This window comes from Manis javanica, chromosome 7 (assembly GCF_040802235.1).
Source record: "Manis javanica isolate MJ-LG chromosome 7, MJ_LKY, whole genome shotgun sequence".
Lineage (NCBI taxonomy): Eukaryota > Metazoa > Chordata > Mammalia > Pholidota > Manidae > Manis > Manis javanica.
The window spans coordinates 43,759,998-43,787,737 of record NC_133162.1 but is presented as its reverse complement, the minus strand read 5'-3'; the positions used below and the strand labels follow the sequence as shown (position 1 = coordinate 43,787,737).

The following is a 27,740-nucleotide window of genomic DNA, read 5'->3' as shown; positions in this document are numbered from 1 at the left end:
AAAGGATATCCAGGAACGAAACAATACAAAGAGAACTATGTGACCAATCCAAAAGGAACAATATCCGTATTATAGGGGTACCAGAAGAAGAAGAGAGAGGAAAAGGGATAGAAAGTCTCTCTGAAGAAATAATTGCTGAAAACTTCCCCAAACTGCGGGAGGAAATAATCGAACAGACCATGGAAATACACAGAACCCCCAACAGAAAGGATCCAAGGAGGACAGCACCAAGACACATAAGAATTAAAATGGCAAGGTTCAAGGACGAGGAAAGAGTTAGAAAGGCAGCTAGAGAGAAAAAGGTCACCTATAAAGGAAAACCCATCAGGCTAACATCAAACTTCTCAACAGAAACCCTACAGGCCAGAAGAGAATGGCATGATATATTTAATGCAATGAAACAGAAGGGCCTTGAACCGAGGATACTGTATCCAGCACAACTATCATTTAAATATGAAGGAGGGATTAAACAATTCCCAGACAAGCAAAAGCTGAGGGAATTTGCTTCCCACAAACCACCTCTATAGGGCATCTTACGGGACTGCTCTAGATGGGAGCACTCCTAAAAAGAGCACATAACAAAACACACAACATATGAAGAATGGAGGAGGAGGAATAAGAAGGGAGAGAAGAAAAGAATCTCCAGTCAGTGTATATAACAGCTCAATAAGCGAGCTAAGTTAGGCAGGAAGATACTAAAGACGCTAACCTTGAACCTTTGGTAACCACGAATCTAAAGCCTGCAATGGCAATAAGTACATATCGCTCAATAGTCACCCTAAATGTAAATGGACTTAATGCACCAATCAAAAGACACAGAGTAATACAACGAATAAAAAAGCAAGACCCATCTATATGCTGCTTACAAGAAACTCACCTCAAACCCAAAGACAAGCACAGACTAAAAGTCAAGGGATGGAAAAACATATTTCAGGCAAACAACGGTGAGAAGAAAGCAGGGGTTGCAGTACTAATATCAGACAAAATAGACTTCAAAACAAAGAAAGTAACAAGAGATAAAGAAGGACACTACATAATGATAAAGGGCTCCGTCCAACAAGAGGATATAACCATTTTAAATATATATGTACCCAACACAGGAGCACCAGCATATGTGAAACAAATACTAACAAAACTAAAGAGGGAAATAGACTGCAATGCATTCATTTTAAAAGACTTCAACACACCACTCACCTCAAAGGATAGATCCACCAGGCAGAAAATAAGTAAGGACACACAGGCACTGAACAACACACTAGAACACATGGACCTAATAGACATCTATAGAACTCTACATCCAAAAGCAACAGGATATACATTCTTCTCAAGTGCACATGGAACATTCTCCAGAATAGACCACATACTAGCTCACAAAAAGAGCCTCAGTAAATTCCAAAATACTGAAATTCTACCAACCAATTTTTCAGACCACAAAGGTATAAAAGTAGAAATAAAATCTACAAAGAAAGCAAAAAGGCTCACAAACACATGGAGGCTTAAAAACAGGCTACTAAATAATCAATGGATCAATGAACAAATCAAAATAGAGATCAAGGAATATATAGAAACAAATGACAACAACAACACTAAGCCCCAACTTCTGTGGGAAGCAGCGAAAGCAGTCTTAAGAGGAAAGTATATAGCAATCCAGGCACACTTTAAGAAGGAAGAACAATCCCAAATGAATAGTCTAACATCACAATTATCAAAACTGGAAAACGAAGAACAAATGAGGCCTAACGTCAGCAGAAGGAGGGACATGATAAAGATCAGAGAAGACATAAACAAAATTGAGAAGAATAAAACAATAGCAAAAATCAATTAAACCAAGAGCTGGTTCTTTGAGAAAATAAACAAAATAGATAAGCCTCTAGCCAGACTTATTAAGAGAAAAAGAGAATCAACACACATCAACAGAATCAGAAATGAGAAAGGAAACATCACGATGGACCCAACAGAAATACAAAGAATTATTAGAGACTACTATGAAAACCTATATGCTAAAAAGCTGGAAAACCTAGAAGAAATGGACAACTTCCTGGAAAAATACAACCTTCCAAGACTGACCAAGGAAGAAAAACAAAATCTAAACAAACCAATTACCAGCAACAAAAATGAAGCAGTAATCAAAAAATTACGCAAGAACAAAACTCCCGGGCCAGATGGATTTACCTCAGAATTTTATCAGACATACAGAGAAGATATAATACCCATTCTCCTTAAAGTTTTCCAAAAGATAGAAGAGAAGGGAATACTCCCAAACTCATTCTATGAAGCCAACATCACCCTAATACCAAAACCAGGCAAAGACCCCACCAAAAAAGAAAATTACAGACCAATATCCCTGATGAATGTAGATGCAAAAATACTCAATAAAATACTAGCAAACAGAATTCAACAGCATATCAAAAGGATCATACATCATGACCAAGTGGGATTCATCCCAGGGATGTAAGGATGGTACAACATTCGAAAATCCATCAACATCATCCACCACATCAACAAAAAGAAAGACAAAAACCACATGATCATCTCCATAGATGCTGAAACAGCACTTGACAAAATTCAACATCCATTCATGATAAAAACTCTCAGCAAAATGGGAATAGAGGGCAAGTACCTCCACATAATAAAGGCCATGTATCATAAACCCACAGCCAACATTATACTGAACAGCGAGAAGCTGAAAGCTTTTCCACTGAGATCAGGAACTAGACAGGGATGTCCACTCTCCCCACTGTTATTTAACATAGTACTAGAGGTCCTAGCCACGGCAATCAGACAAAACAAAGAAATACAAGGAAACCAGATTGGTAAAGAAGAAGTTAAACTGTCACTATTTGCAGATGATATGATATTGTACATAAAAAACCCTAAAGACTCCACTCCAAAACTACCAGAACTGATATCGGAATACAGCAAAGTTGCAGGATACAAAATTAACACACAGAAATCTGTAGCTTTCCTATACACTAACAATGAACCAATAGAAAGAGAAATCAGGAAAACAATTCCGTTCACAATTGCATCAAAAAGAATAAAATACCTAGGAATAAACCTAACCAAAGAAGTGAAAGACCTATACCCTGAAAACTACAAGTCACTCTTAAAGAAATTGAAGGGGACACTAACAAATGGAAACTCATCCCATGCTCATGGCTAGGAAGAATTAATATCATCAAAATGGCCATCCTGCCCAAAGCAATATACAGATTTGATACCAGCAACATTCTTCAATGAACTGGAGCAAATAATTCAAAAATTCATATGGAAACACCAAAGACCCCGAATAGCCAAAGCAATCCTGAGAAAGAAGAATAAAGGAGGGGGTATCTCACTCCCCAACTTCAAGCTCTACTACAAAGCCACAGTAATCAAGACAATTTGGTACTGGCACAAGAACAGAGCCACAGACCAGTGGAACAGATTAGAGACTCCAGAAATTAACCCAAACATATATGATCAATTAATATTTGATAAAGGAGCCATGGACATACAATGGGGAAATAACAGTCTCTTCAACAGATCGTGCTGGCAAAACTGGACAGCTACATGTAGGAGAATGAAACTGGACCATTGTCTAACCCCATACACAAAAGTAAATTCAAAATGGATCAAAGACCTGAATGTAAGGTGCTGGCAAAACTGGACAGCTACATGTAGGAGAATGAAACTGGACCATTGTCTAACCTCATACACAAAAGTAAATTCAAAATGGATCAAAGACCTGAATGTAAGGAGCTTGCAAAACAGGACAGCTACATGTAGGAGTATGAAACTGGAGCACTGTCTAACCCCATACACAAAAGTAAGTGCAAAATGGATCAAAGACCTGAATGTAAGGTGCTGGCAAAACTGGACAGCTACATGTAGGAGAATGAAACTGGACCATTGTCTAACCCCATACACAAAAGTAAATTCAAAATGGATCAAAGACCTGAATGTAAGTTATGAAACCATAAAACTCCTAGAATAAAACATAGGCAAAAACCTTTTAGACATAAACATGAGTGACCTCTTCTTGAACATATCTCCCCGGGCAAGGAAAACAACAGCAAAAATGAACAAGTGGGAATATATCAAGCTGAGAAGCTTCTGTACAGCAAAAGACACCATCAATAGAACAAAGAGGAACCCTACATTATGGGAGAATATATTTGTAAATGACAGATCCGATGAAGGATTGACGTCCAAAATATATAAAGAGCTCACACGCCTCAACAAACAAAAAACAAATAATCCAATTAAAAAATGGGCAGAGGAACTGAACAGACAGTTCTCCAAAAAAGAAATACAGACGGCACACAGACACATGAAAAGATGCTCCACATCGCTAATTATCAGAGAAATGCAAATTAAAACTACAATGGGATATCACCTCACACCAGTAAGGATGGCTGCCATCCAAAAGACAAACAACAACAAATGTTGGCTAGGCTGTGGAGAAAGAGGAACCCTCCTACACTGCTGGTGGGAATGTAAATTAGTTCAACCATTGTGGAAAGCAGTATGGAGGTTCCTCAGAATGCTCAAAACAGAAATACCATTTGACCCAGGAATTCCACTCCTAGGAATTTACCCTAAGAATGCAGCAATCAAGTTTGAGAAAGACAGATGCACCCCCATGTTTATCACAGCACTATTTACAATAGCCAAGAATTGGAAGCAACCTAAATGTCCATCAATAGATGAATGGATAAATAAGATGTGGTACATATACACAATGGAATACTACTCAGCCGTAAGAAGAGGGCAAATCCTACCATTTGCAGCTACATGGATGGAGCTGGAGGGTATTATGCTCAGAATAAGCCAAGTGGAGCAAGAGAAATACCAAATGATTTCACTCATCTGTGGAGTATAAGAACAAAGGAAAAACTGAAGGAACCAAACAGCAGCTGAATTACAGAACCCAAAAATGGACTAACAGAGGATCAAAGCCTAATTTGGCTACCCAGAAAATGAACTAAGATACGATATGAAGAAGAACTTCCAACATCAGCACTCTCTGGAAGACTCATACCAGAAGATGATCATCAAAAAATCTCCACAAAGATCCAGGCGATGCTGCAGTTGTAGCTGCATCCATCCCACCAGTTCCTGGACTTGCCAGGAATGAAGAAAGAGATATCTAAGCTGGCCTGTGCTTTCAGTAAAACAACAAATTTGACTGGATCTATACTGTTGGAACTCAGCCAAGAATTAGGAGAAGTGCAAGTTGTAGCACTCCAAAATCTTACAACTACAGACTATCTACTGTTCAAAGAACATATGGGATGTGAACAGTTCCCAGGACTAGGTTGTTTTAATTTGTCTGATTTCTCTCAGACTGTTCAAGTACAGTTGGGCAACAACCATCATATCATAGACAAATTTTCACAAATGCCTAGGGTGCCTAACTGGTTTTCTTGGCTTCACTGGAGATGGCTGGTAATTATAGATCTGCTTTGGTTATGTAACTGTATTCCTGTTATGTTAATGTGTGTGTGCAATTTAATTAGTAGTTTAAAACCTATACATTCTGAAGTTACTCTACAAGAAGATATGTCAAAGAAATAATCAATCCTCCCATGTTTTCTTCCATCTGCTAACTCTATAGCTTTTCTTCTTCCTTCCTAATTACAACCCTTAAACAGAATTTGTGCCTCATATCGAATTTACCGAGTATCATAATTCCTCCAAGTGGTAAAGATACCTCAAGACAAATGCTGGGCATAGAAACCACAGGGCATAAATCTGCAAAGAAATAAAAAGCTAACCTTTTCAAACAATATGGCTTCTCTCTCACTTACCAACTTTACATCTCCCTGTATGGCCCCGGAAGATGACTGGTTAGCCAGAGATGGGTAAGATTCCTCAAGGGAGGAACAATCTAAGAGAGGCACAGTCACAGTGGGGCCATCAGATGAGAAATTGGGGATCAACAGAGGTGAGGCTCAGAACCTCACCCCCCCTGTTTTGAGAGAAATCTTCTGCATGCCCTTGTCTAGCTTGGATTAACACATAGTCTACAGGCACACACCTGATCATCTACATTTGCTCTCTTACAACACTAAACTGTTTTCTACCTTTATCTTGCATCTACCTACCACTTCAGCATTTTATTAAAAATAAAAAAAATAATAATAATAAAGGGAGAAATGTGGGATCCACATATAAATCAAGTATAAAAATCAAACGAATATTCATATTTGACCTGATTGTTTATAGTTCATAATGCGTGATCAAAACCGAAAGTTCCTGTGATGACTGCCCTTGTACTGTTCACCATGTAAGAACTTATTCACTATGTAACAATTTGCTCACCATCTAAGAACTTGTTCATTATGCTTCAGAAGATTGGAGACTGACAAGAATAAGGCTGGGTGTGGATTAATGATTGTGCATTGAGCATTGACTCCCCTATACAGAATTTTATTGTTGTTAACAACCATTTGATCAATAAATATGAGAGATGCCCTCTCAAAAAAAAAAAAACCCTAAAGAATCCAGTCCAAAACTACTAGATCTAATATCTGAATTCAGCAAAGTTGCAAGATACAAAATTAATACACAGAAATCTGTGGCATTCCTATACACTAACAATGAACTAGCAGAGAGAGGAATTAGGAAAACAATTCCATTCACAATTGCATCAAAAAGAATAAAATACCTAGGATAAACCTAACCAGGTAAATGAAAGACCTATACTCTGAAAACTATAAGACACTCATGAGAGAAATTAAAGAAGATACCAATAAATGGAAAAACATCCCATGCTTATGGATAGGAAGAATTAATATTGTCAAAATGGACATCCTGCCTAAAGCAATCTATAGATTCAATGCAATTCCTATCCAAATACCAACAGCATTCTTCAACAAACTAGAGAAAATCATCCTAAAATTCATATGGAACCACAAAAGACCTCGAATAGCCAAAGCAATCCTGAGAAGGAAGAATAACTGGGGGGAATTATGCTCCCCAACTTCAAGCTCTACTACAAAGCCACAGTAATCAAGACAATTTGGTACTGGCACAAGAACAGACCCATAGACCAATGGAACAGACTAGAGAGCTCTGATATAAACCCAACCATATATGGTCAATTAATATCTGATAAAGGAGCCATGGACATACAATGGGGAAATGACAGCCTCTTCAACAGCTGGTTTTGGCAAAACTGGACAGCTACATGCAAGAGAATGAAACTGGATTATTTTTTAACCCCATACACAAAAGTAAACTCGAAATGGATTAAAGACTTGAATGTAAGTCATGAAACCATAAAACTCTTAGAAGACAACATAGGTAAAATAGGTAAACATCTCCTGAATATAAGCATGAGCAACTTCTTCCTAAAACCATCTCCTCAAGAAAGGGAAACAAAAGCAAAAATGAACTCATGGGACTACATCAAACTAAAAAGTTTTTGTATGGCAAAGGACATCATCAACAAAACAAAAAGGCATCCTACAGTATGGGAGAATATATTTGTAAATGACATATCCGACAAGGGGTTAACATCCAAAATATATAAAGAACTTACACACCTCAACACCCAAAAAGCAAATAACCCGATTAACAAATGGGCAGAGGATATGAAGAAACAGTTCTCCAAAGAAGAAATTCAGATGGCCAACAGACACATGAAAAGATGTGCCACATCACTAATCATCAGGGAAATGCAAATTAAAACCACAATGAGATATCACCTTACACCAGTAAGGATGGCCAGCATCAAAAAGATTAAGAACAACAACTGTTGGCGAGAATGCGGAGAATGGGGAACCCTCCTACACTGCTGGTGGGAATGTAAGCTAGTTCACCATTGTGGAAAGCAATATGGAGGTTCCTCAAAAAACTAAAAATAGAAATACCATTTGACCCAGGAATCCCACTCCTTGGAATATAGCCAAAGAATACAACTTCTCAGATTCAAAAAGACATATGCACCCCTATGTTCATCGCAGAACTTTTTACAATAGCCAAGATAAGGAAGCAACCTAAGTGTTCATCAGTAGATGAATGGATAAAGATGTGGTACATATACACAATGGAATACTATTCAGCCATAAGAAAGAAACAAATTCTACCATTTGCAACAACATGGATGGAGCTGGAGGACATTATGCTCAGTGAAATAAGCCAGGCGGAGAAAGACTAATGCCAAATGATTTCCCTCATTTGTGGAATATAACAATGAAGCAAAACTGAAGGAACAAAATGGCAGCAGACTCAGAGACTCCAAGAATGAACTAGTGGTTACCAAAGGGGAGGGGTGTGGGAGGGCGGGTGGGGAGGGAGGGAGAAGGGGACTGAGGGGTATTATGTTTAGTACACATGGTGTGGAGGATCACAGGGAGAACGGTGTATCACAGAGAAGGGACATCGTGGATACCTGGCAACTTGCTGCACTGATGGACAGTGACTGCATTGGGGTATGGGTGGGCACTTGGCAATGTGGGTAAATGTAGTAACCACATTGTTTCTTCATGTGAAACCTTCATAAGAGTGTATATCAATCATACCTTACTTAAAAAAAAGAGAAGATTTATACAAGTTTTCCTTGGACTGAGGACCAGAAAAGCTTCTCTCCTGAAAAATCGTTATGCTCCTTTTTATAGATAAGAACCATAATAACTGGTGTTTCTTTTTGGAATTTAGTTCATCAATACTGGTGCTTGAAATCAGTAGTCAATTTTAATGCTCAAGTACAATTATTATCTTATCCTGGCGTTCATGTAGAATTTTCTCTCCATTCCACTTAAACAGTTTCTGAGCTTTCTAATTTAAACATTTCTTTTGTATGTATGTTCTCACTATACACTACCTCAAATCCTTGGTTTTAGATGGGTATGAAGAACAAAAAATAAATAAAACAATGAAACAGAACCTAAAGCCTGCCTGATGAGTAGAAACAGAAACTCTTTCAACCTGTCTCTAGGGTTTATCAAGAGGGAAATTAAAGAGCAGGAAAGAAATCCAATGGTTTGCCTGATAAATGCTCTTTGTCTTGGTGACCAAATCACCTGGGACACCACTGAGCATACTTTTCAACTGAGTGATATCTGAGACAATAATTAGGGACCAATGCTTTTCCATGGGTATTTTTCCTCCTCTTCTCTCTTCCTTCTTGCCCCTTCTTAATTTTTTGTTTTTATCTCAGGTCTTTTGGGAACGTTTAGACACAAGTAGGGTGATACTGTAGCTAACGAAGGGCTACTTATTTGTCAGACAACTACTCAGAGCCACTGCACTATTTGTGCTCCACGTCTCACACAGAAAAGCCACAAGGGACATGTTTAGAGCTTCAGCCTCTACTGAACATGTGAATAATTCATTCAGAACCTATATTGCTGCATGAGTCTTTCGCCTAAGAACTGAAATAAATGCTTCATTACTGGTCAGGTAACATCCCTTAAACTCAAAAACCACCTCAAGATTTAAAACAAAAATTCACCCATTTCTTTACAATAGCTATACAGCACCACAGTTTTAGATTCCAATATACCTACACTTATTTAATACCTCAATTTAAAAAGCCATCAAACTAAACTATATAGCATGTTATATATACTAGTCTATTTGTTTTCAATGTTTTCCTTGTTATATTTTAATTTGGAATAGCAACAGCATAAAAGTTCAGGTTAGAAATGCCTTTATTTATTGACATTCTAAATTTACCAAGTATAAAGGCTTAGATCAAACAGCAAGAAAAGAAGAAAAATATGTTACATTTACTCACCAGGGCTATAACATAAGTATGTTTTGTTTTTTTTTATGGAGACATTTCTTTCTTTTAGGGAAACTTCTAACCAGTCCAAACAACCAATTTTGAGTCTCATCCTTTCTCAGAAGTAAATACATTTTGTACTAATACATGCTTTCTAAATGTGTGTGCAGCTGAAGGGAATGTGAGAGATGGTTGGGGAGGCTTGCTTTATTTGCTGGTTTCAAATCTTTCTAGCTTTTGAAGAGACCATCTTCAAAAAATTTTTTGCCTGCAGTGCAGATTTTCAGCAGGGTAACTTTATCCTATTTCAAAAGCTTGGCTGAATTTGAAAAACTACAATTACTGTTTTCATCCTGTCATGTCAAAAATTCTTAGGAACTATTGAGGCTGCTCTTCATTCCTTGTGCATGCCAACCGTGACATGCTTAAAGGGCTCAGATTTGGCATTTAGACACAAAAGGCACCAAGAGACATAAAGGTAAGAATTCAGCTAAATCCTCACATAGCACAGGATAAAGCTTTAGTGATTAAAAAAACTTATGACCTGATTTTCATAAGGTAAAAAAAACACCTCTAAAAAATTTTTCCTAACTTTGAATTTTTTCTTAGCAGGATTATGCCAATGGCAGCCAAGAAAATGCAGCTGTTTTCAGTTTTGTTTAGCCAAAGTGAGCTGGGAATAAGTTAAGGTGTCAGAACTGAGTCTTAAATCAGGTAAAATTGCTCTGCTTTGTAAGATAAAGAATAAAGTTTTATTCTACGTAAGAAAATCATAAATGTTTAATTACAAACACCAAGTTATTTTGAATTTTAAGTAAGATTGAGAGAAAAAGTTATGTCCATCAGTGAGCAAAGAACAAGATCAAGATGGATTCTTTGTTGTTCAGGATTCTGAAAGAACAGGCAGACCATAAACCCAACCAGCTTATGATTTTGTTCAAAAAAATATCTTGTCTTCAAAACAATTCATGGAAAAGGAAAACTGGCCCACAAATAAGTCATCATATTACAGTTTCATATACTACATAACTAGAGAAAACTTTTAAATAACCTTTTTACCTTGTTTTACCCAATGAAACAGGCAACTGATTTCTACAAGGCCATGTTAGATCAGTATGGAACCTGGAAATTGTAACTGAATTACCAAAAAAAAAAAAAAAAAAAATTACTTGTGAGTCAGTTTTCAAATTTTTCTTGTTGTTCATCAATCCTAAGTAAAAAGAGTAAAAGGAGACCTGACTGGAGATGACTCTTTAAAATAAAGTTGTTATGTTAGCTATATGTGTAAATTAAAATTTTATAGTAAAAAGAACAACTCTGCCCCCAGAACAGCAACTCTGGGGCCAAAACAGATTGCTCAGACAGTTTTTGGTATCCTTACTGACTCAAACAAAATTACCCATATTAAAAAAAGCAATTAAAGTCTCCATTTCTGAAATACAATGAAGACTATCTGAGGGAATTATGCTATAATGTTTGAGTTACTACAGTAAGCATAATAATGCCTCTCCAAAGGTGCCCACATACTAACCTGAAATTTGTAAATATGCAACCTTACATGACAGAGAGACTTTGGCAAATGTGATTAAGGTTAAGGAATTTGAGATAGGGCAATTACCCTGGATTATTTGGATGGGCTCAACCAAATCACAAGTCCTTAAAAGCAGAGAACCTATCCCTGCCATGGCCAGAGAGAGATATGACAAGGGTCAGAGAGATTCAATACTGCTAATGTTGAAGATGGAGAAACAAAGGGGCCACTAGTAAAGAATATGAGTGGCCTTTAAAAGCTACTCTTGATTTTAAAGGCAAGGGAAAAGACTCTTCCCTAGAGCCTTCACAAAGGAACACAACACTGCCAACACCTTGATTTTAGCCCAATGAAACCTATATCAGATTTCTGCCCCACAAAACTATATGATAATAAATTTGTATTGTTTTAAGCCACCAAGCTTATAGCAATGTGTTACAGCAGCACAGAAAACTCATACAGTAGCTTATACTGTTCAACAGAATGAGTACAGAGAATAAAGAGAATTTCCTCTTGGAAAAAATAATGAAATGTCCTGTTAAAAAACAAAATGAGCCTATTGAACTAGTTTAATTTAAGGTACAGACTTTTCATAAAATTTTAAGTATATGCTATAAATTCATTTTAAACCTTTCAGACTATGGTCCAATGTTAAGTGTTATAAATGGCTAAGCCAACAAACCTTAGTCACATGCCACCCAGCTACCTAGTCCAAAAACAAGTCTATGAAACCAAAAAGAAGCCAGAATGGGATGACCACCCTTCCCCATTCCTGCAGATTACTCACTCAATGAATTCCTCTTTACACTGTTGTAGCATCTCACATGTCTGCTGGATCTCTTGCTCACTCAAAAGCACCAACATCCCAATAGTTAGGTGAAGTTTTTTGGGATTCTGGAAAATGGTGCTATCAACCCCATGGTCCTGTTATCAAAGGGAGAAAAACAAGAAGCTCAGCCCATACAAAAGTAAATAGTAGGAATACAATTTAGAGACCAGAAATAAGCCCTCACATCTATGACCAATTGATTTTCAATGGGGGTGGTAAGACAATTTAATGGAGAATGAAGAATCTCTTCAACAAATAATCATAGGAAAACTGAATATCCACATACAAAAGAATTAAGTTGGATCTCTACCTCTTACTATATAAAAATAGTATCAAAATGGATCAGTGACCTAAAATAAAAGCTAAAACCATAAAACTCTTGAAGAAAAACAGGGGAAACTCTTCATGACCTTGGACTTGACAAAAGATTCTTAGATATGCTCAGGCAACAAAAGAAAAAATACATAAATTAGACATCATCAAAATTAAAAACTTCTGTGTATCAAAGGACATTATTAAGGTCACAAGTGAAAAGACAACCTCTAAAATGGCATAAATATTTGCAAATCATATATCTCATAAGGGTCTGGTATCCATAATATACAAAGAACACTTAACAATTCAACAACTAAAAGATAAAGAACCCAATTTAAAAAACAGAAAACAAACTTGAATAGACATTTCTCCAAAGATATTCTTAGAACCTACATTTAGATGACACTGTTTTTCTTGGGCATGCCATTCTATCAGGCTAGCAGTTCCTTTTTTAAAAAAATGTATTTCATTTTATCAAGGTGAAATTCACATAACATAAACTTAACCATTTTAAAAGGAAAGATTCAGTGGTATTCAGATCTTTTTTTTTTTTTTAAAGTATATTATTCTTTGAGGAAGCTCTTCACAAAAAACACTGTCTATCTTAGTAGACACTGCAATGTTTTCAGGTAAAACAGTTTGTGTTAAGAATAAATTCTTCTAAGCAAAGAAGTGAGTGAAAAATGAATTGGAGAGCTATCCAGACACTGGAGTTGCAACATCAAAAATGGTCATCCGTTTCTGGCATCATTCTTCCTTAAAACTTCTGTCTTTAGGAAACAAAAAAGGCAAATGTACTCATAAACCACCCCCCCTTTTAAACTGAAGTGAAATTGACTTAACATATGATTAACCATTTTAAAGTGTACAGTTTAGTGTTATTCACTGCATTCACAAAGTTGTGTAACCACCAGCTCTCTTTAGTTTCAAAATTTTTTCACCACCCCACATCCCATTAAATAATCACTTCCCATTCCCCATCTCCTGGTAACCTCTAATTTGCTTTCATACAATATATGGCCTTTGTGTCTGGTTTCTGTCACTTAGCATGTTTTCAAAGTTTATCCAAGATATAGACGTACTGGTACCTCATTCCTTTTTATGGCTGAATAATAGTCCACTGCATATATACAACACAATTTGTTTATCCATTTATTCTTTGATAGCCAAATTTGGGTTGTTTGTTTATTTTGGCTATTATGAATGATGCTGCTATAATAAACATTCATGTAAAAGTTTCTGTGTTTGCATGTGTTTTCAGTTCTTTTAGAGATATACATAAGAGTGCAACTGGGAGGTCATATGGTAATTTTATGTTTAACTTTTTGTGGAACCACCAAACTGTTTTCCAAAGCAGCTGAACCATTTCAAATTCCTAGCAGTAATGTTTGAGGTTTCCTATTTCTCCACATACTTAGTATTTCTTTTCTTTGCCAGTACTTGTTATTTTCCTTTTAAAATTTTATTATAGTCATCCTAGTGGTTATGAAGTGGTATCTCATTGTGGTTTTGATTTGCATTTCCCAAATGACCTAATGTTGAACATCTTCTCATGTCCTTGCTGGACATTAATACATCTTCTTTGGGAAAATGTCTATTTGAATCCTTGGCCAATTTTCTGTATTTTTATTCTTAAATTGTAAGAATTCTTTATTCTGATATTAGTCCCATATCAAATCATGAATCCCTTTCAAAAGTAAGTAGCTCTCAAATTTCATTATACTTATTCTACAAATAAAGAAAAAGTTGAGAATCTTCTCCAACAGCAGCAAAGTAGGAATTCTATTCACTGAATTTCAAGTGCTCACATTACGGGCATCCCTGGACTAATAAACTATCCCAAACACAGAGAGATGTATTTATCAAATGCAGATAGCTCATATCCTGTTTTTGGTTTGCCTGAGACTGCCTAATTTTTGCCTTGGCAACAGGAGTTAATAGATTATTCATTTTGTAAGTGTTAATGGAGCTTGAGCTATTTTTACATCTGAAGAGTTTTGTGATTCTATACATCAACCCAAATTGCCTCATAATGAAAGTAATTTTAAGGAACAATCAGCTTTAAGTGGGTCAAGGAAGGCTAAGTATAATGCTTATCACCCCAGCTGCTCTAACCCATCTCTTTAGAAAGGCATACAAAATATTAAAAAGTCCCCAAATGATTCCAATATGCACAACTCCACCCCAAACTACAGTTCAGAACTGTTCCCCTACCACTAAGAGCTAATAATTTTTGAGCCCTCACTCTATTCCCAGTACTTCATATGTACTTTATACCAACAAACACTCTAAAGGGAAGCAGTATTATCCACATTTTATAGATAAGGAAACTTAAGCATAGAAATAAAGCCATTTTCCCAAATAACACTTCTAGGAAGGAATGAAGCCAAAATTCAAACCCAGGCAGTCAGGCTCCAAAGCCTACATTTTTTATCAATATTATATTGCCTCTCGAGTAATAGCTGCCCTGAGGGTGCCAGAATAATGTGAACATCACCCAGAGACAAGTCTTCAAGCTTTAAGCATCAGACCCATAACACAATAAATAGGTCTGATCACTAAACTAGTCCTGAAAATAAAGCAAATCTCATAATTCTATGAAAAGTGGTTTTAATATTTGCCTTTTCTTAGATATGACACCAAAAGCATGACCCATAAAAGAAAAAAAATGAATTAATTGGACTTGAACAAAATTTAAAACTTGTACTTCAAAAGACCTCATTAATGAAAAGACAAGCCACAGAGAGAAAAATATTTGCAAATCATATATCTGATTAATATAATAAAAATTCAAAAAGTTCATATAAGAACAAGATATGCAATCCAATTTAAAAATGAGCAAAGGATTTGAATAGACATTTCACCAAAGAAGATTAAGCTAACAAATATGAGAAAAGATGCTCAGTATCATTAGTCATTAAAGAAATGCAAATCAAAACCAAAATGAAATATCTCTTCATACCCACTAGAATGACTATAATCAAGAAGCTAGATGATAACAAGTGTTGGTGAGAATATGGAGAAAATTAACTGCTCATACGTTTCTCGGAGGAATGTAAAATGGTTCAGCCACTTTGGAAAACCATTTGCCAATTTTTCAGAAAGCTATATATTAATTTGTAATACAATACGGTCATCTCACTCCTATGACTCTACTTAATGAAAATATAGGTCCATATAAAGACTTGTAAGCAAATTTCAGATCAGTGTTATTTATAATAGCCAAAGAGTGGACATAATCCAAATCTCCATCAACTGTTTGTAAAAAGATAAACAAAATGTAGTATAACCATACAATGAAATATGGGCAATAAACAGTAATGAACAACTAATACATATAACAATATGGATAAACTTAAAAAGCATTAGTTAAATAAAAGAAGCCAGATGCAAAATACTACATATTATTTGACTCCAGTTACATGAAATGTCCAGAAAAGAAAAACCTATGAAAACTGAATGATTAATGGTTGACTGGGGTTAGAGATGGGACTGCAAACAGGAAGGAGGTTTCTTTTTGGAGCAATGGGAATGTTCTAAAACTGGATTGTGGTAATGACAGCACAACTCTATAAATTTACTAAAAATGACTGAATTGTACACCTTAAAATGGGTGGTTTTTTGGTATGTAAATTATACCTCAACAAAGCTGTTGAACATAAATATGTATGTTTATGCCTTTTCTTTTTTTTTATTTTAGTATCATTAATGTACAATTACTTGAACATTATGGTTACTAGACTCCCCCTATTATCAAGTCTCCCCCCGACATACCCCATTACAGTCACTGTCCATCAGCGTAGTAAGAGGCTATAAAATCATTACTTGTCTTCTCTGTATATACTGCCTGTCCTGTGTCCACCTCCCCCCCCACTACATTATGTGTGCTAATCATAATGACCCTTTTTCTCCCTTTCCCCTCCATTCCCACCTATCCTCCCCAGTCCCTTTCCCTTTGGTAACTGTTAGTCCATTCTTGGGTTCTGTGATTCTACTGCTGTTTTGTTCCTTCAGTTTTTCCTTTGTTCTTATACTCCACATATGAGTGAAATAATTTGGTATTTGTCTTTCTCCGTCTGGCTTATTTCACTGAGCATAATACCCTCTAGCTCCATCCATGTTGTTGCAAATGGTAGGACTTGTTTTCTTCTTATGGCTGAATAATATTCCATTGTGTATATGTACCCCCTCTTCCTTATCCATTCATCTACTGATGGACACTTAGGTTGCTTCCATTTCTTGGCTATTGTAAATAGTGCTGCAATTAACATAGGGGTGCATATGTCTTTTTCAAACTGGGCTCCTGCATTCTTAGGGTAAATTCCTAGGAGTGGAATTCCCGAGTCAAATGATATTTCTATTTTTAGTTTTTTGAGGTACCTCCATGCTGCTTTCCACAATGGTTGAACTAGTTTACATTCCCACCAGCAGTGTAGGAGGGTTCCCTTTCTCCACATCCTCACCAACATTTGTTGTTTGTCTTTTGGCTGTTGGCCATCCTAACTGGTGTGAGGTGATATCTCATTGTGGTTTTAATTTGCATTTCTCTGATAATCAGCGATGTGGAGCATCTTTCCATGTGCCTGTTGACCATCTGAATTTCTTCTTTGGAGAAGTGTCTGTTCAGCTCCTCTGCCCATTTTTTAATTGTATGCCTTTTCTTTTTAAGAGCATCCTAGCAACCCTGAAACAAGTTTTCACCTAAAAGACTCAACTTGCTGAAAGCTATTCTCAAGGAATAATTTTAGAATGTTTGTTTCTTATTTATCTTTTTATTTGATGACTTTGCAAAGGTCTTTGAACCTATAATCTTAAAAACACCTTGTACATATGAAAATCTATGTCGATTATAAAGTTGGTATCTCAAATCACTGGGGCAAATATGGTTTTTGTTAATATGTTAGGGCAATTGAACTGCCTTTTGGGAAAAGAATACATTTAAATCCATTCCTTGCACCACACATAAGAATAAGCTCCAAATCAAAGACTGAAACATAAAAAATGAAAGTATACAAATACAAAAAGAAAACATGGGTGAATTCTTCTATACCCTGAATGTAGAAAAAGGCTTTCAAACTAAAACTAGAAATCTAGATGCATTAAAAGAAAAAAAAAGACTGATAAATTTGAGTACTTAACAGAAAACTTTTACATGGCAAAAAACATGAGCAAAGTCAAAAGACAATATACTAGAAGAGAATATTTGCAACATACATCACAGATAAAGGGTTAATATCTCCAATATATAAAGAACCTTTAAAATCAAAGGAAAAATAACTAAAAATGCTATTGAACAACAGGTAAAGATAAACAGATACCCCGCAAAAGTAAGGATATAAAAATGGCTCAAAAGGGTATTATGCTCAGCGAAATAAGCCAGGTGGAGAAAGACAAGCACCAAATGATTTCACTTGTTTGTGGAGTATAACAACAAAGCAAAATGAAGGAACAAAACAGCAGCAGACTCACAGACTCCAAGAATGGACTAGCAGTTACCAAAGGGAAAGGGGTTGGGAAGGGCAGGTGGGAAGGGAGGGAGAAGGGGATTAAGGGGCATTATCATTAGTACACATAATGTAGTAGGGGCATGGGGAAGGCAGTATAGCACAGAGAAGACAAGTAGTTACTCCACAGCATCTTACTACGTGGATGGACAGTGACTGTAATGAAGTATGTGGTAGGGACTCAATAATAGGGGGGAATGTAGTAACCACAATGTTGCTCATGTGAAACCTTCATAAGACTGTATATAAATGATACCTTAATTTAAAAACACGGCTTTAACATATGGGAAGATATACAATTTCGCTCATAAAAAGAAATGCAAATTAAAACTGCACTGAAAACCACTTCTCACCTGTCAAACAAAAATTCTAAAGTTTGACAATACACTCTATTGGAAAAGCTGCAGGGAAACGGGCACTTTCATTCATTTAATTTCATAGTGGAAATACAAGATCATGTAACTCCTAAAGAAGGAAATTTGGCAATATCTCCCAAAACAAAAGGTATGAATGTGCCCTTTAAACTAGTGTTACAGATCAAATTGTGCCCCCTCCCCCAAATCCATGTTGAAGCCCTAACACTTGATGCGACTATATTTGAAGATAGGGCCTTTAAGAACATAATTAAGGTTAAATGAGGTCATAATGGTGAGCCCCTAATCCAACAGAACTGGTGTCCTCATAAAAAGAGGAAGAAAAAATACCAGGAACACACGCACACAAAGAAAAGCCCATATGAGAAGGCAGCCATTTGCAAGCCAGGAAGAGAGGTCTCACCAGAAATCAACCCTTTCAGCCCTTTGATCTTGGGCTTCCAACCTCCAGAACTGTGAGAAAGTAAATTTTTGTTCTTTAAGCCACTCAGTCTGTGGTTTTCTATTATAGCCAGCCACCCAAGCAGTCTAACACACCAGGCAAGCCATAACATACTTCTACAAAACTATCCTGAAGTTACATTTCCAACAATATAAAATACAACTGTGCAAGGGTTAGTCACTACAGCATTTTTGCAAACTAGAATATACCTAAATGTCCAAGTATAATTTTGCAAAATTAGAACATACCTAAATGGTTGAAAACTATGTATGAACACATATATAAACTGATATGGAGTAATTTCTCAGGACATAATGTTAAATAAAAAAGTACAATGCAGAAGAGCATATAGCTTGCTACCATTGTGCAACAAAGAAGGGAAAATAAGAGAATGTACATATCTTCACAAAAAGGAACACAGGACAAATAAACCAGAAAGCATGAAGTTGGTGAGGGAAATGGGGTGGAAGGGATACAGAAATGTGTGACACTTCTTTTGAATATGCCCTTTTGTATAGTGTTGTCTTTGGAAGCATGTTGATGCTCTACATACTCAAAATAAAATTCAATCAACAAGGATGGTAAGGGGGAGAAAAAAACCTAAATCTGAAAGTAAATTAAAAAATGAACCCAACTAAATTTACACTAGAAGAGGGGCAAAAAAGGAATAACTAAGTAACTTATGAACACAATACTTTACTTGTTTGCTGGTGGAGGAGAACTACCAACAAATTTTGAATTCTTTTTAGTGCTTTATTTCTTATAGATGCATGGGTAAAGCTAATTAAGAACTATTTTAGATGTATTATAGGATTGAATAAATGAGTAAAGGTGTTGCTATTGGAAATCAGGATTTTTACTGTGGAAGAAAGGACATAAAAATATGGAATGGCAGAAGGCAAGAAAGAACCCTTGTGGGAAGGGACTATAATCAGAGGTATCTTCATGAACTCTTGATTCCTAAAATATGTATATGTATGAATATATTTGTACATTTGTGCATGTACATAAGTGTGTATATATGGATGCATCTATTTCCCAGCTTTGTTCACATAAAGGACCTAGAAGCAAAGATACCCTGAACATCGCTAGCACCAAGATTTTGGTCTCTAATACCATTTCCCAATAAAAGGAACCAGAGTTCCTTAGAGGAATAGATGACTCCAGGTCTGTGACAGAGAAATACAAGCAAAGCCTGGAACATCTCCTTATGCCAGAAATATGGAAGCACCCAGGGGAAAAGAAAGGAAGGCAAATCCCCAACACAGGAACCAGCTTGAAGGGCCCCCCACTGGTTAAATCAGGGACAATTGGAGCACTAAAATAATTAAGAGTCATAATTTATAAACTATTGAAAAAATTGGAATTTATGATTCTATATCAATGATTGATAGATGAGAAGACAGGTTTTTTTCTTACAACAGAATGCTGAATGTCAACTGGTAAATATAGAGAAAACAGCAGAGTTGGAAAACCATAATTCCACAACCATCATAGCAAAGATTGGTTTAGGCAAGAATCATCAAAGGATGCTAAATCTAAGCGGAAATTTTGTTGAAAAGCAAAATACTTGCATAGTCTTAAAATCTGTCTCCCCGCAGATCGCTTACTGGTTGTAAGGAAAAATAATAGTAACTATACAATGAAGAAATTAATCAACCTTGATTGGATGATGTAAAAATTAACGTTACCAGCAAAGAAAATCATATTGACACAATATGTTGAGAAAGACCTACCATCACTTAAGCAATGTTCTAGCCAGTAATGTATAACCTGAGTCTACTCATAAGGAACCATCAGAAAGACCTCAAATGAAAAGCATTCTATCTTATTTTTTAAAGTCAGTGTCAACAAAGACAAAGAAAGGCTGTAGAAATGTTGCAGATTCAAATAGATGAAAGAGACATGACAACTAAATAAGACACCCAGTCCTAGACTGGATCCTGTACTGGAGGGAAAAAACTGTTACAACTGACAAGATTAGAATGTTGATGTAAATCAGATAAAACTACCAGTGTTAAATTTACTGAAGTTGAGAATTATATGGTTATTATGTAAAAAAAATTCCTATTCTTAGGAAGTATGATTGAAGTAATTAGGGGCAAAGTGCCATGATATATCCAATGCACTCTCAAGCAGTTCAGAAATAAAGTAAAAAATGAAAAAGAGAGAGAAAGGATGACAAAACAAATACAGTAAAATATTAACAATAGGTGAATGCAAGTAAAAGGTACTAATCTTAGTCTTACAAGTTTTCTGTAAGTTTAAAAGTATTAGTATCCTGCTGCTGCTGTCACAAATTATCACACTCAGTGCTTTGACACACAAATTATTATCTTACTATCTACAAAAAGGAGGCTCTAGAATTTTTCTTTCTTTACTTTATTCTTTAGGCACCTACAATTTTAGTTAACTTGAGCTCACTTGCCAAGAAAAGACTGAATACTGGGAAATAAAACATAGAGAACTCAAAAGAGCAGGAAAAGGAACAGATGGGCTACCTAAAGGCTACAGAATTTGAAATCTTTTGAGGAATCTGAGTCATACAAGTTCAAACAGTCTTTAACTGTATTGGAGATTATGTAATTTATATGTAACCCTACTGGACAGTCTTTTAATAAGTGAAAAAAACACCCTCAGTTTTACACTGCCTAGCAATGGCATCTACGAAGAAAAACTTTTCTCTTACTGAATTATCTAAATTCAATGTGGAACCAATCTTCAAGGCAATGGCATAAATCTCTAGAATCACTATTTTTCATCACTCAGAATATATCATATTTCCACCCACAAGCTTCTTCATTGAAATGAATAAAGACCAACATCAAATTCTTTACTCCAGGGGTTTAATTGCCCTGGGCGTTGCTCCAACTTCACCATTATTTAGAGCTGGAACTATTTACTCCATTAGGTTGGCCAACCAGGCTGGCGCCTGAAAATTCTAATGGTGGTGACCTTCCACCCAGCAAGATGAAGCAAAGGTGAAGTAACAGGAAGTTCCTGGGGTAGTTTTATCTAGAAGAAAGAAAAAAGTGTTTCTTTATGACTAAGTCACATCTATAAGCCTCAGTTTATTTATTTATTAAACAAGCTTTCATCCAAGGAAAACATGCATGCAAAAGCTACTGCCACAGCAAGCTTATATACAGTTCTAAGCCAAGTTCAGAGTTTGAAATCATGATCTAACTCAGCAGTCCAGGTACAAGACCTTAACCCTCTCATTCAAACTGCAGCTCCATGATTTCCCACTAAGAATCACCACATCATCAGAGGCCCTTCATTGATTTTATAATCCAGCACATGGATCTATTGGAATGGAACTGCAGGCAATGCTATCAGCATGAACAATTATAATAAAGAACAGCAAAATCTAAATGTCAAGCTTATGGAAAAGGTCAGTAGATAGAAATATGGATTAGCTCACCATGGAATATTCTCTCTGCTTCCTTAAAGCACCACTTAGAACTCAATAATCCTTTCATGCAGATGGGATAAAATGCCGGTGCATCTGCCAGAGCTGTCAACTGGCAGAAAGAAAGCCTCATGCTCTGTTATATGAGAGTTAAGAAAAGAACCCCTATGAATCTGATCCAAATGTGTACAGCCCAGAATGTAAACAATTTATAGCACTCTGCCTTGACAGTGTATCCTGAGATCCAGAGATAAAAAAATAATCCTCAAATATATTCAAATATTAATTTTCTAGGAACTCCAGGCATAGCAAAGGTTTGTGATTTAGCTATAAAAGGCTTTTAACCTGGAATACAGAGTCCAGCATTCTAATTCCAACTCTGTTACAAACCAGCAGTAATTAGGCAAGCCATTTCACTTCCCTTGACCTTGGTTACCTCCTCTGTAAGGTAAGGGAGATGGCCTAGCTTATCTCTAAGTCAAAGGTTCTACAAATTTTTTACATGCTCTCACAAAACCTATAAATAAATACAAAATAGTTATTTGTGAGGGATCCTCCAATACACTTCCTGATATTTTATGCAAAGAAAAAGAGAAATAGTAAGCACGGAGGAGTTCCCCTATGCCTATTATGTTTTCTTTATTTTTTTATGGCCAAATCCCATAAAATCACTTCTGGACAGGTGGTATAAATCTCATTCACATAGGAAAGTTACTCAAACAAGGCAGGCTCGCGAATAAAGCATTTAGCTTTGCAACTAGACGAGCCTAGGTTCAAATTCTAATTCTGCCATCCATCAACATTGTGACCCATGGTGAGTTACTCAATTCCTCTGAAACTCAATTTCATCATCTATAAAAGAGACATTTCCTTCTCAGGGTTGTTTTGAGGATTAAATGAAATATATGTGACGCCTCTGGCACATAGTATGGAATAAATATAGGTTTCTCCTCTTCTTTTTTACATGACTATGCAACATTCTAAGCAAATACCATGTTTGTTCTCCTTTTAAAGCACCATCAAGAGCTAAACTAGGCTCTGCTGAGTCATTTCTATTATTCCTTAAGAGTGTTCACAAAAGCTGACTTTGATTTGAAAATCTCTATATGTCATGAATAAAATATCTTGTTGAGTAAGCTTCAGAAAACAGGGTTTTGATACTTCTGGCTTATAAATTCTATCCAGACTTACCTACAGAAAAATGGAGAGGTTCTTAAAAACAAAGGGCAAATATTCAAATATCAGGTTTTACACTGACAGAAAAAAAGAATGCATTGTCTAAATACCCTTACCCATTAAAAAGGAACAAAAAACATCTTTCCCTCACTAAAAGATGCATCCCTCTCACCTTTGATGAGCACAATTGTTAAACCTACTTTTCTAAAAGCTTAACTATAACTCCATAAGTTAGTTCTAAGCACAAGTTAGCAATTCATCTACCAACATACATTTTTTCCTAAAGATACACACTGGTGACACAAACATTAGTGATGGGTTAACAGTACACCACCTGTTCAAGCCAAACGCCAGGCTGCTTCTTTAGGCCATGGTTTTCCTCATCTCCCACAGTGTAATTCACGGTATTATTACAACAGTAACACATTTAGAGTTCTAGCTATGTCTCATGCTCTGCTGTAAACACCTTAATTTCTTAATTCATTTATTCTTCATATCAACACTAAAGATAGGTACTAATATTATCTCTACTTTAGAGAAGGGCTCCAAAACATCTCTAGAATATATCCCCTTTTGAATATGCCAGAGACCCTGGACTTTTTTCAGCAGACTGTATCAACAGTCTCTAACCAGTAGCTGCATCTAGTACCCCACTCTTTAACTCTCAATCCACCCTCTACAATGCCTCCAGAATCACTTTTCTACAATGCTAAATTAATTATATTAGTCCCTACTTAAAATCTTTACTAGTTCCTGACTATCTATAGGACAGATTCAAAATCCTTAATCCATATAAGACCTTTCACACCTGGGTAACATTCACCTTTCCACTCTTAACTCTTACCTCCTCCTTACCCTTGCCCACTTTCTAGGCTCCAGTCTTAAATTCCTCACTCTCTCCTTAACACAGCAGACTAGAACACATCCATACCTTGCAAGTGCCATATTCTCTGCCCAGAATGCTCAATGCCACCCTCCCCCTCAATCCCCACCTCCCCATTGCTAGCCTAGCACAAATTCTTGTTCTTCCTATAAGACTCTATTCAAGTGTCCACCCCATCTCTTATTAAGCTTTTTGCAGCCACTGGAGAACCTCTCTCTGGATAACCACTACACTCCCCTCTAACAGCACTAAATCTCACAGTACACTAGCTATTTCTGTAAGAACCTATTTCCCCCCTAGAATATGGGATCTATAAGGGTAGAGTCCATTGTTAGTGTATAATGAATGCACAGTCTGGCAAATGGCAGACATTTAATAAACAGTGAATAAAATTGTCTCCATCCAAATGGTGCAATAATCAAATCTTGTAAACATCTCCTTTTCATACTTTTCTATCCATCCAACATCAAACTCAAGAGTTTACAGCTTTTCTCCCAACCAAAGACAACTTTCTCATCTTCATTCTAAATTAGTTCATAAGGTAATGACAAATCTTGCAACTCCCCTTATACATGAAGAATCCTAAATTACACACTAAAGCTTTTCATAAATTTTCTTTTTCAATGCATAATACTAATGGAAAAAAATTATCCTAATGGGGGAGAAGGCACAGATCCATTAGCCACTTCTGCCCACTGTCCACCTTCACACTATAACATAAGCAGAATTACATAGTTTCTAGAAATACATAACCCATTCAGGTACTCCAGGCAGCCCAAGAAATCCCATTGCTTCAGACACGTCTATAAGCCTTTAGAATGCTCCACTAAACACAGCTTGGAATTACCGGTTTTCATTACTGATGTGCTTTCTCCTGGACCCTGCTGAGAGATAAAATGGAATTAGAGCAGATTACTAGCTATAGAATGACTGAGAGATATACAGGGTTTTAATATACCTCTTGAACTCACAGACAGTGAGACATCCTTGAATCTTAACATAAGAAAAGAAAGAGTGAAAAATAAGGTGCAGTTTATCTGCAGATCACATAAATGAAAAATACTGTGCTGGTATCTATGAGTAGCTAAATGCCACATTAAATACTCAGGCTTAGGGAGCTGAAGCACAGGGATGATAGTGATGATAATGTCTGTAGTCAAACAACACTTCTTACATAATTGATCAGCACAAAGAAGGTGACTTCAGGAAACACTCTTCTAAAACGTAAATTCACAATTCCCTTGGAGAGTCAAGGATAAGGTCAAGGACAACAGTGCTACCAACAGAGACAGAAAAGAGGCCAACTATTTTAATGGAAGAAAAAAAAAGTTCAAGGAAGGGTGAGAGAAGGACAGGATGAGACCTGGGAGCAGAAAAGTAGTGTATTGTATCAAAAATGTAACCTTCACAGCAATGTTTAAAAATGAAAATTTATAGTTGTGGTAGGCAGAATTCTAAGAATGACCCTCAGTGACTCTCACCATCATTTAATCCACTCCCCTTTGATTCTGGATGGAACCTGTGAATGTACTGAAACATCACTGCCATGATTATACTATGTTGTATGGCACAGTTGATATTAATATAGGAAGATTATCCCAATGAGCTTGATCCAGTCAGATAGGCTCTTTAAAAAGCAGAGTTTTCTCTGGCTAGTGGCACAGGTAAAAAATTGAAACACAAAAAGGGCTTAACAAAAGCTAGTGGGACCATGTGTCAAGGAAATGGGGACTTAAGACCTACAGCTACAAGAACTGAATTTTGCCAACAATCTGAATGAACTTGGAAGTGGATTGTTCCCCAAGTTTTCCAGGTAAGAGACCAATCTGACCAACACCTTTATTTCAGCCTTGGGAGAACCTAGGCAGAGAATCCAGTTGAACTCATCAGGTCTTCTGATCTACAGAACAACTAGAGTATACTATGAGGTGATAAATGAGTGTTGCTGTATGCTGCCAAGATTGAAGTAATTTACTATTCAGCAAAAGAAAATAACACAATAGAGTAGGGTATAAATATAAACTAATAAACTCATATTTCAATAGTGCCTTTCATCTCAGATTTCTCAAAAGGACTTGATATATTTTACAAAAGCTATAAAGGAGGATAAATTCACCTTCTCAAAAAAAGAAAGAAAACAAAAACTCAGTGAATTTTTTGAAGCAGATAAAGAATCTCACCTCCTTCAGTCCTGTCTCAGGAGTGAAGATGGTTATCATTAGGGAACAAAATTCGTTCTTAGATGATACATGATCCACATCTTTTTTTTTTATCAGTTAGGAAATAGGGTATGATTTGAGTTGAAAAACCTAAGCACAACTGGGATGGCTCTGTCCCTCCTTTTTAATTCCTCAAATACCATGTAAATTACTTCTCAATTCTAGTCAAAGCTGATCCCAATGGAAATATCCAACACAACTGGTTAACAGTCAAGTGACCATCAAAATAGCTTCAATTTAAAGAGGATTTTTTTTTCTGTTCAAATAATTTCCCACAGGGACTCCTAGGACTAATTTCACATATTTGTTCAATTGGATTGTATAAATTGGAGCAGTTACTAGGTCCTATAAAACTTATATTATCCATTCTACTTACCACAGGGATACCCGCTAGCTGTGGTACCATGGGCAAGTTACCCTCCCGAACCTTCCATTTCTTCATAAGTAACATGGAAAATCAGTATCTACCTCCTAGGGATAGACTGTAGACTAAACAAAATACACACAGGAAGCATTTAGAAAACACCATCTAGCACAGTGCAAGAGCTCAATAATTATTTTCTATTTTATATGTCACTCAAGGTCAACTGAGTAAATAAAAATAGTGGTAAACTCAGCCCTGTTCACAATATTACAAATTTTAGGAAAAAAAAATGTACGAATAGCAGCATTACTCACAATAGCCCAAATGTGAAAAAAACCCAAATGTTCATCAAGTGATAAATGCATTAACAAAATGTAGTATATCCATACAATGGAATATTTGGCCATAAAGAGAAACAAAGTAGTATTACATGATAAAATATGGATAAACCTCGATAAACACTATACACAAAAGATGCCAGACACAAAAGCCACATATTGTATGATTCCATCTATATAAACTTCAGAATAGGAAAATCCATAGAGACAGAAAGTGAGTTAGTAGTTGTCAGGTGCTGGAGGAAGAAGGCAATGGGTAGTGACGTTTAATGGGTATGGGGTTTCTTTTTGGGGATGATGAAATTATTCTGGAATTTGATAGTGGCAATGCTTGTACAGTGTACAGTGTAGTAAGTATACTAAACACCATCGAATCTGCACTTTAAAAATGGGAATTTTAACTATTCCAAAAAACAGAAGAAGGAAAGCTTCCAAATTCACTCTACAAGACCAGGTTTACCCTGATACAAAAATCAGACAAAGACACTCCAGAAAAAGAAAACTGCAGACCATATCACTCAGGATTATAGATGTAAAAATTCCCAACAAAATACTAGCAAACCAAATTTAAGAATACATTAAAAGGATCATTCACCATGATCAAATGAGATTTACTCAAGGGATGCAAGGATGGTTCA

General features: G+C 36.2%; 1 protein-coding gene across 5 annotated transcripts in view; it reads right to left on the bottom strand.

The window, feature by feature from the left end:
* The window catches only part of ASCC1 (activating signal cointegrator 1 complex subunit 1), a 147,095-nt gene that overhangs the window by 75,889 nt on the left and 43,466 nt on the right, over positions 1-27,740 (bottom strand). For all 5 annotated transcript variants that reach the window (XM_036998880.2, XM_036998879.2, XM_036998877.2 and 2 more), the window contains exon 6: positions 12,034-12,170. In XM_036998880.2, the coding sequence (XP_036854775.2) occupies positions 12,034-12,170 (137 nt within the window). The remainder of the gene's footprint in view (positions 1-12,033; positions 12,171-27,740) is intronic.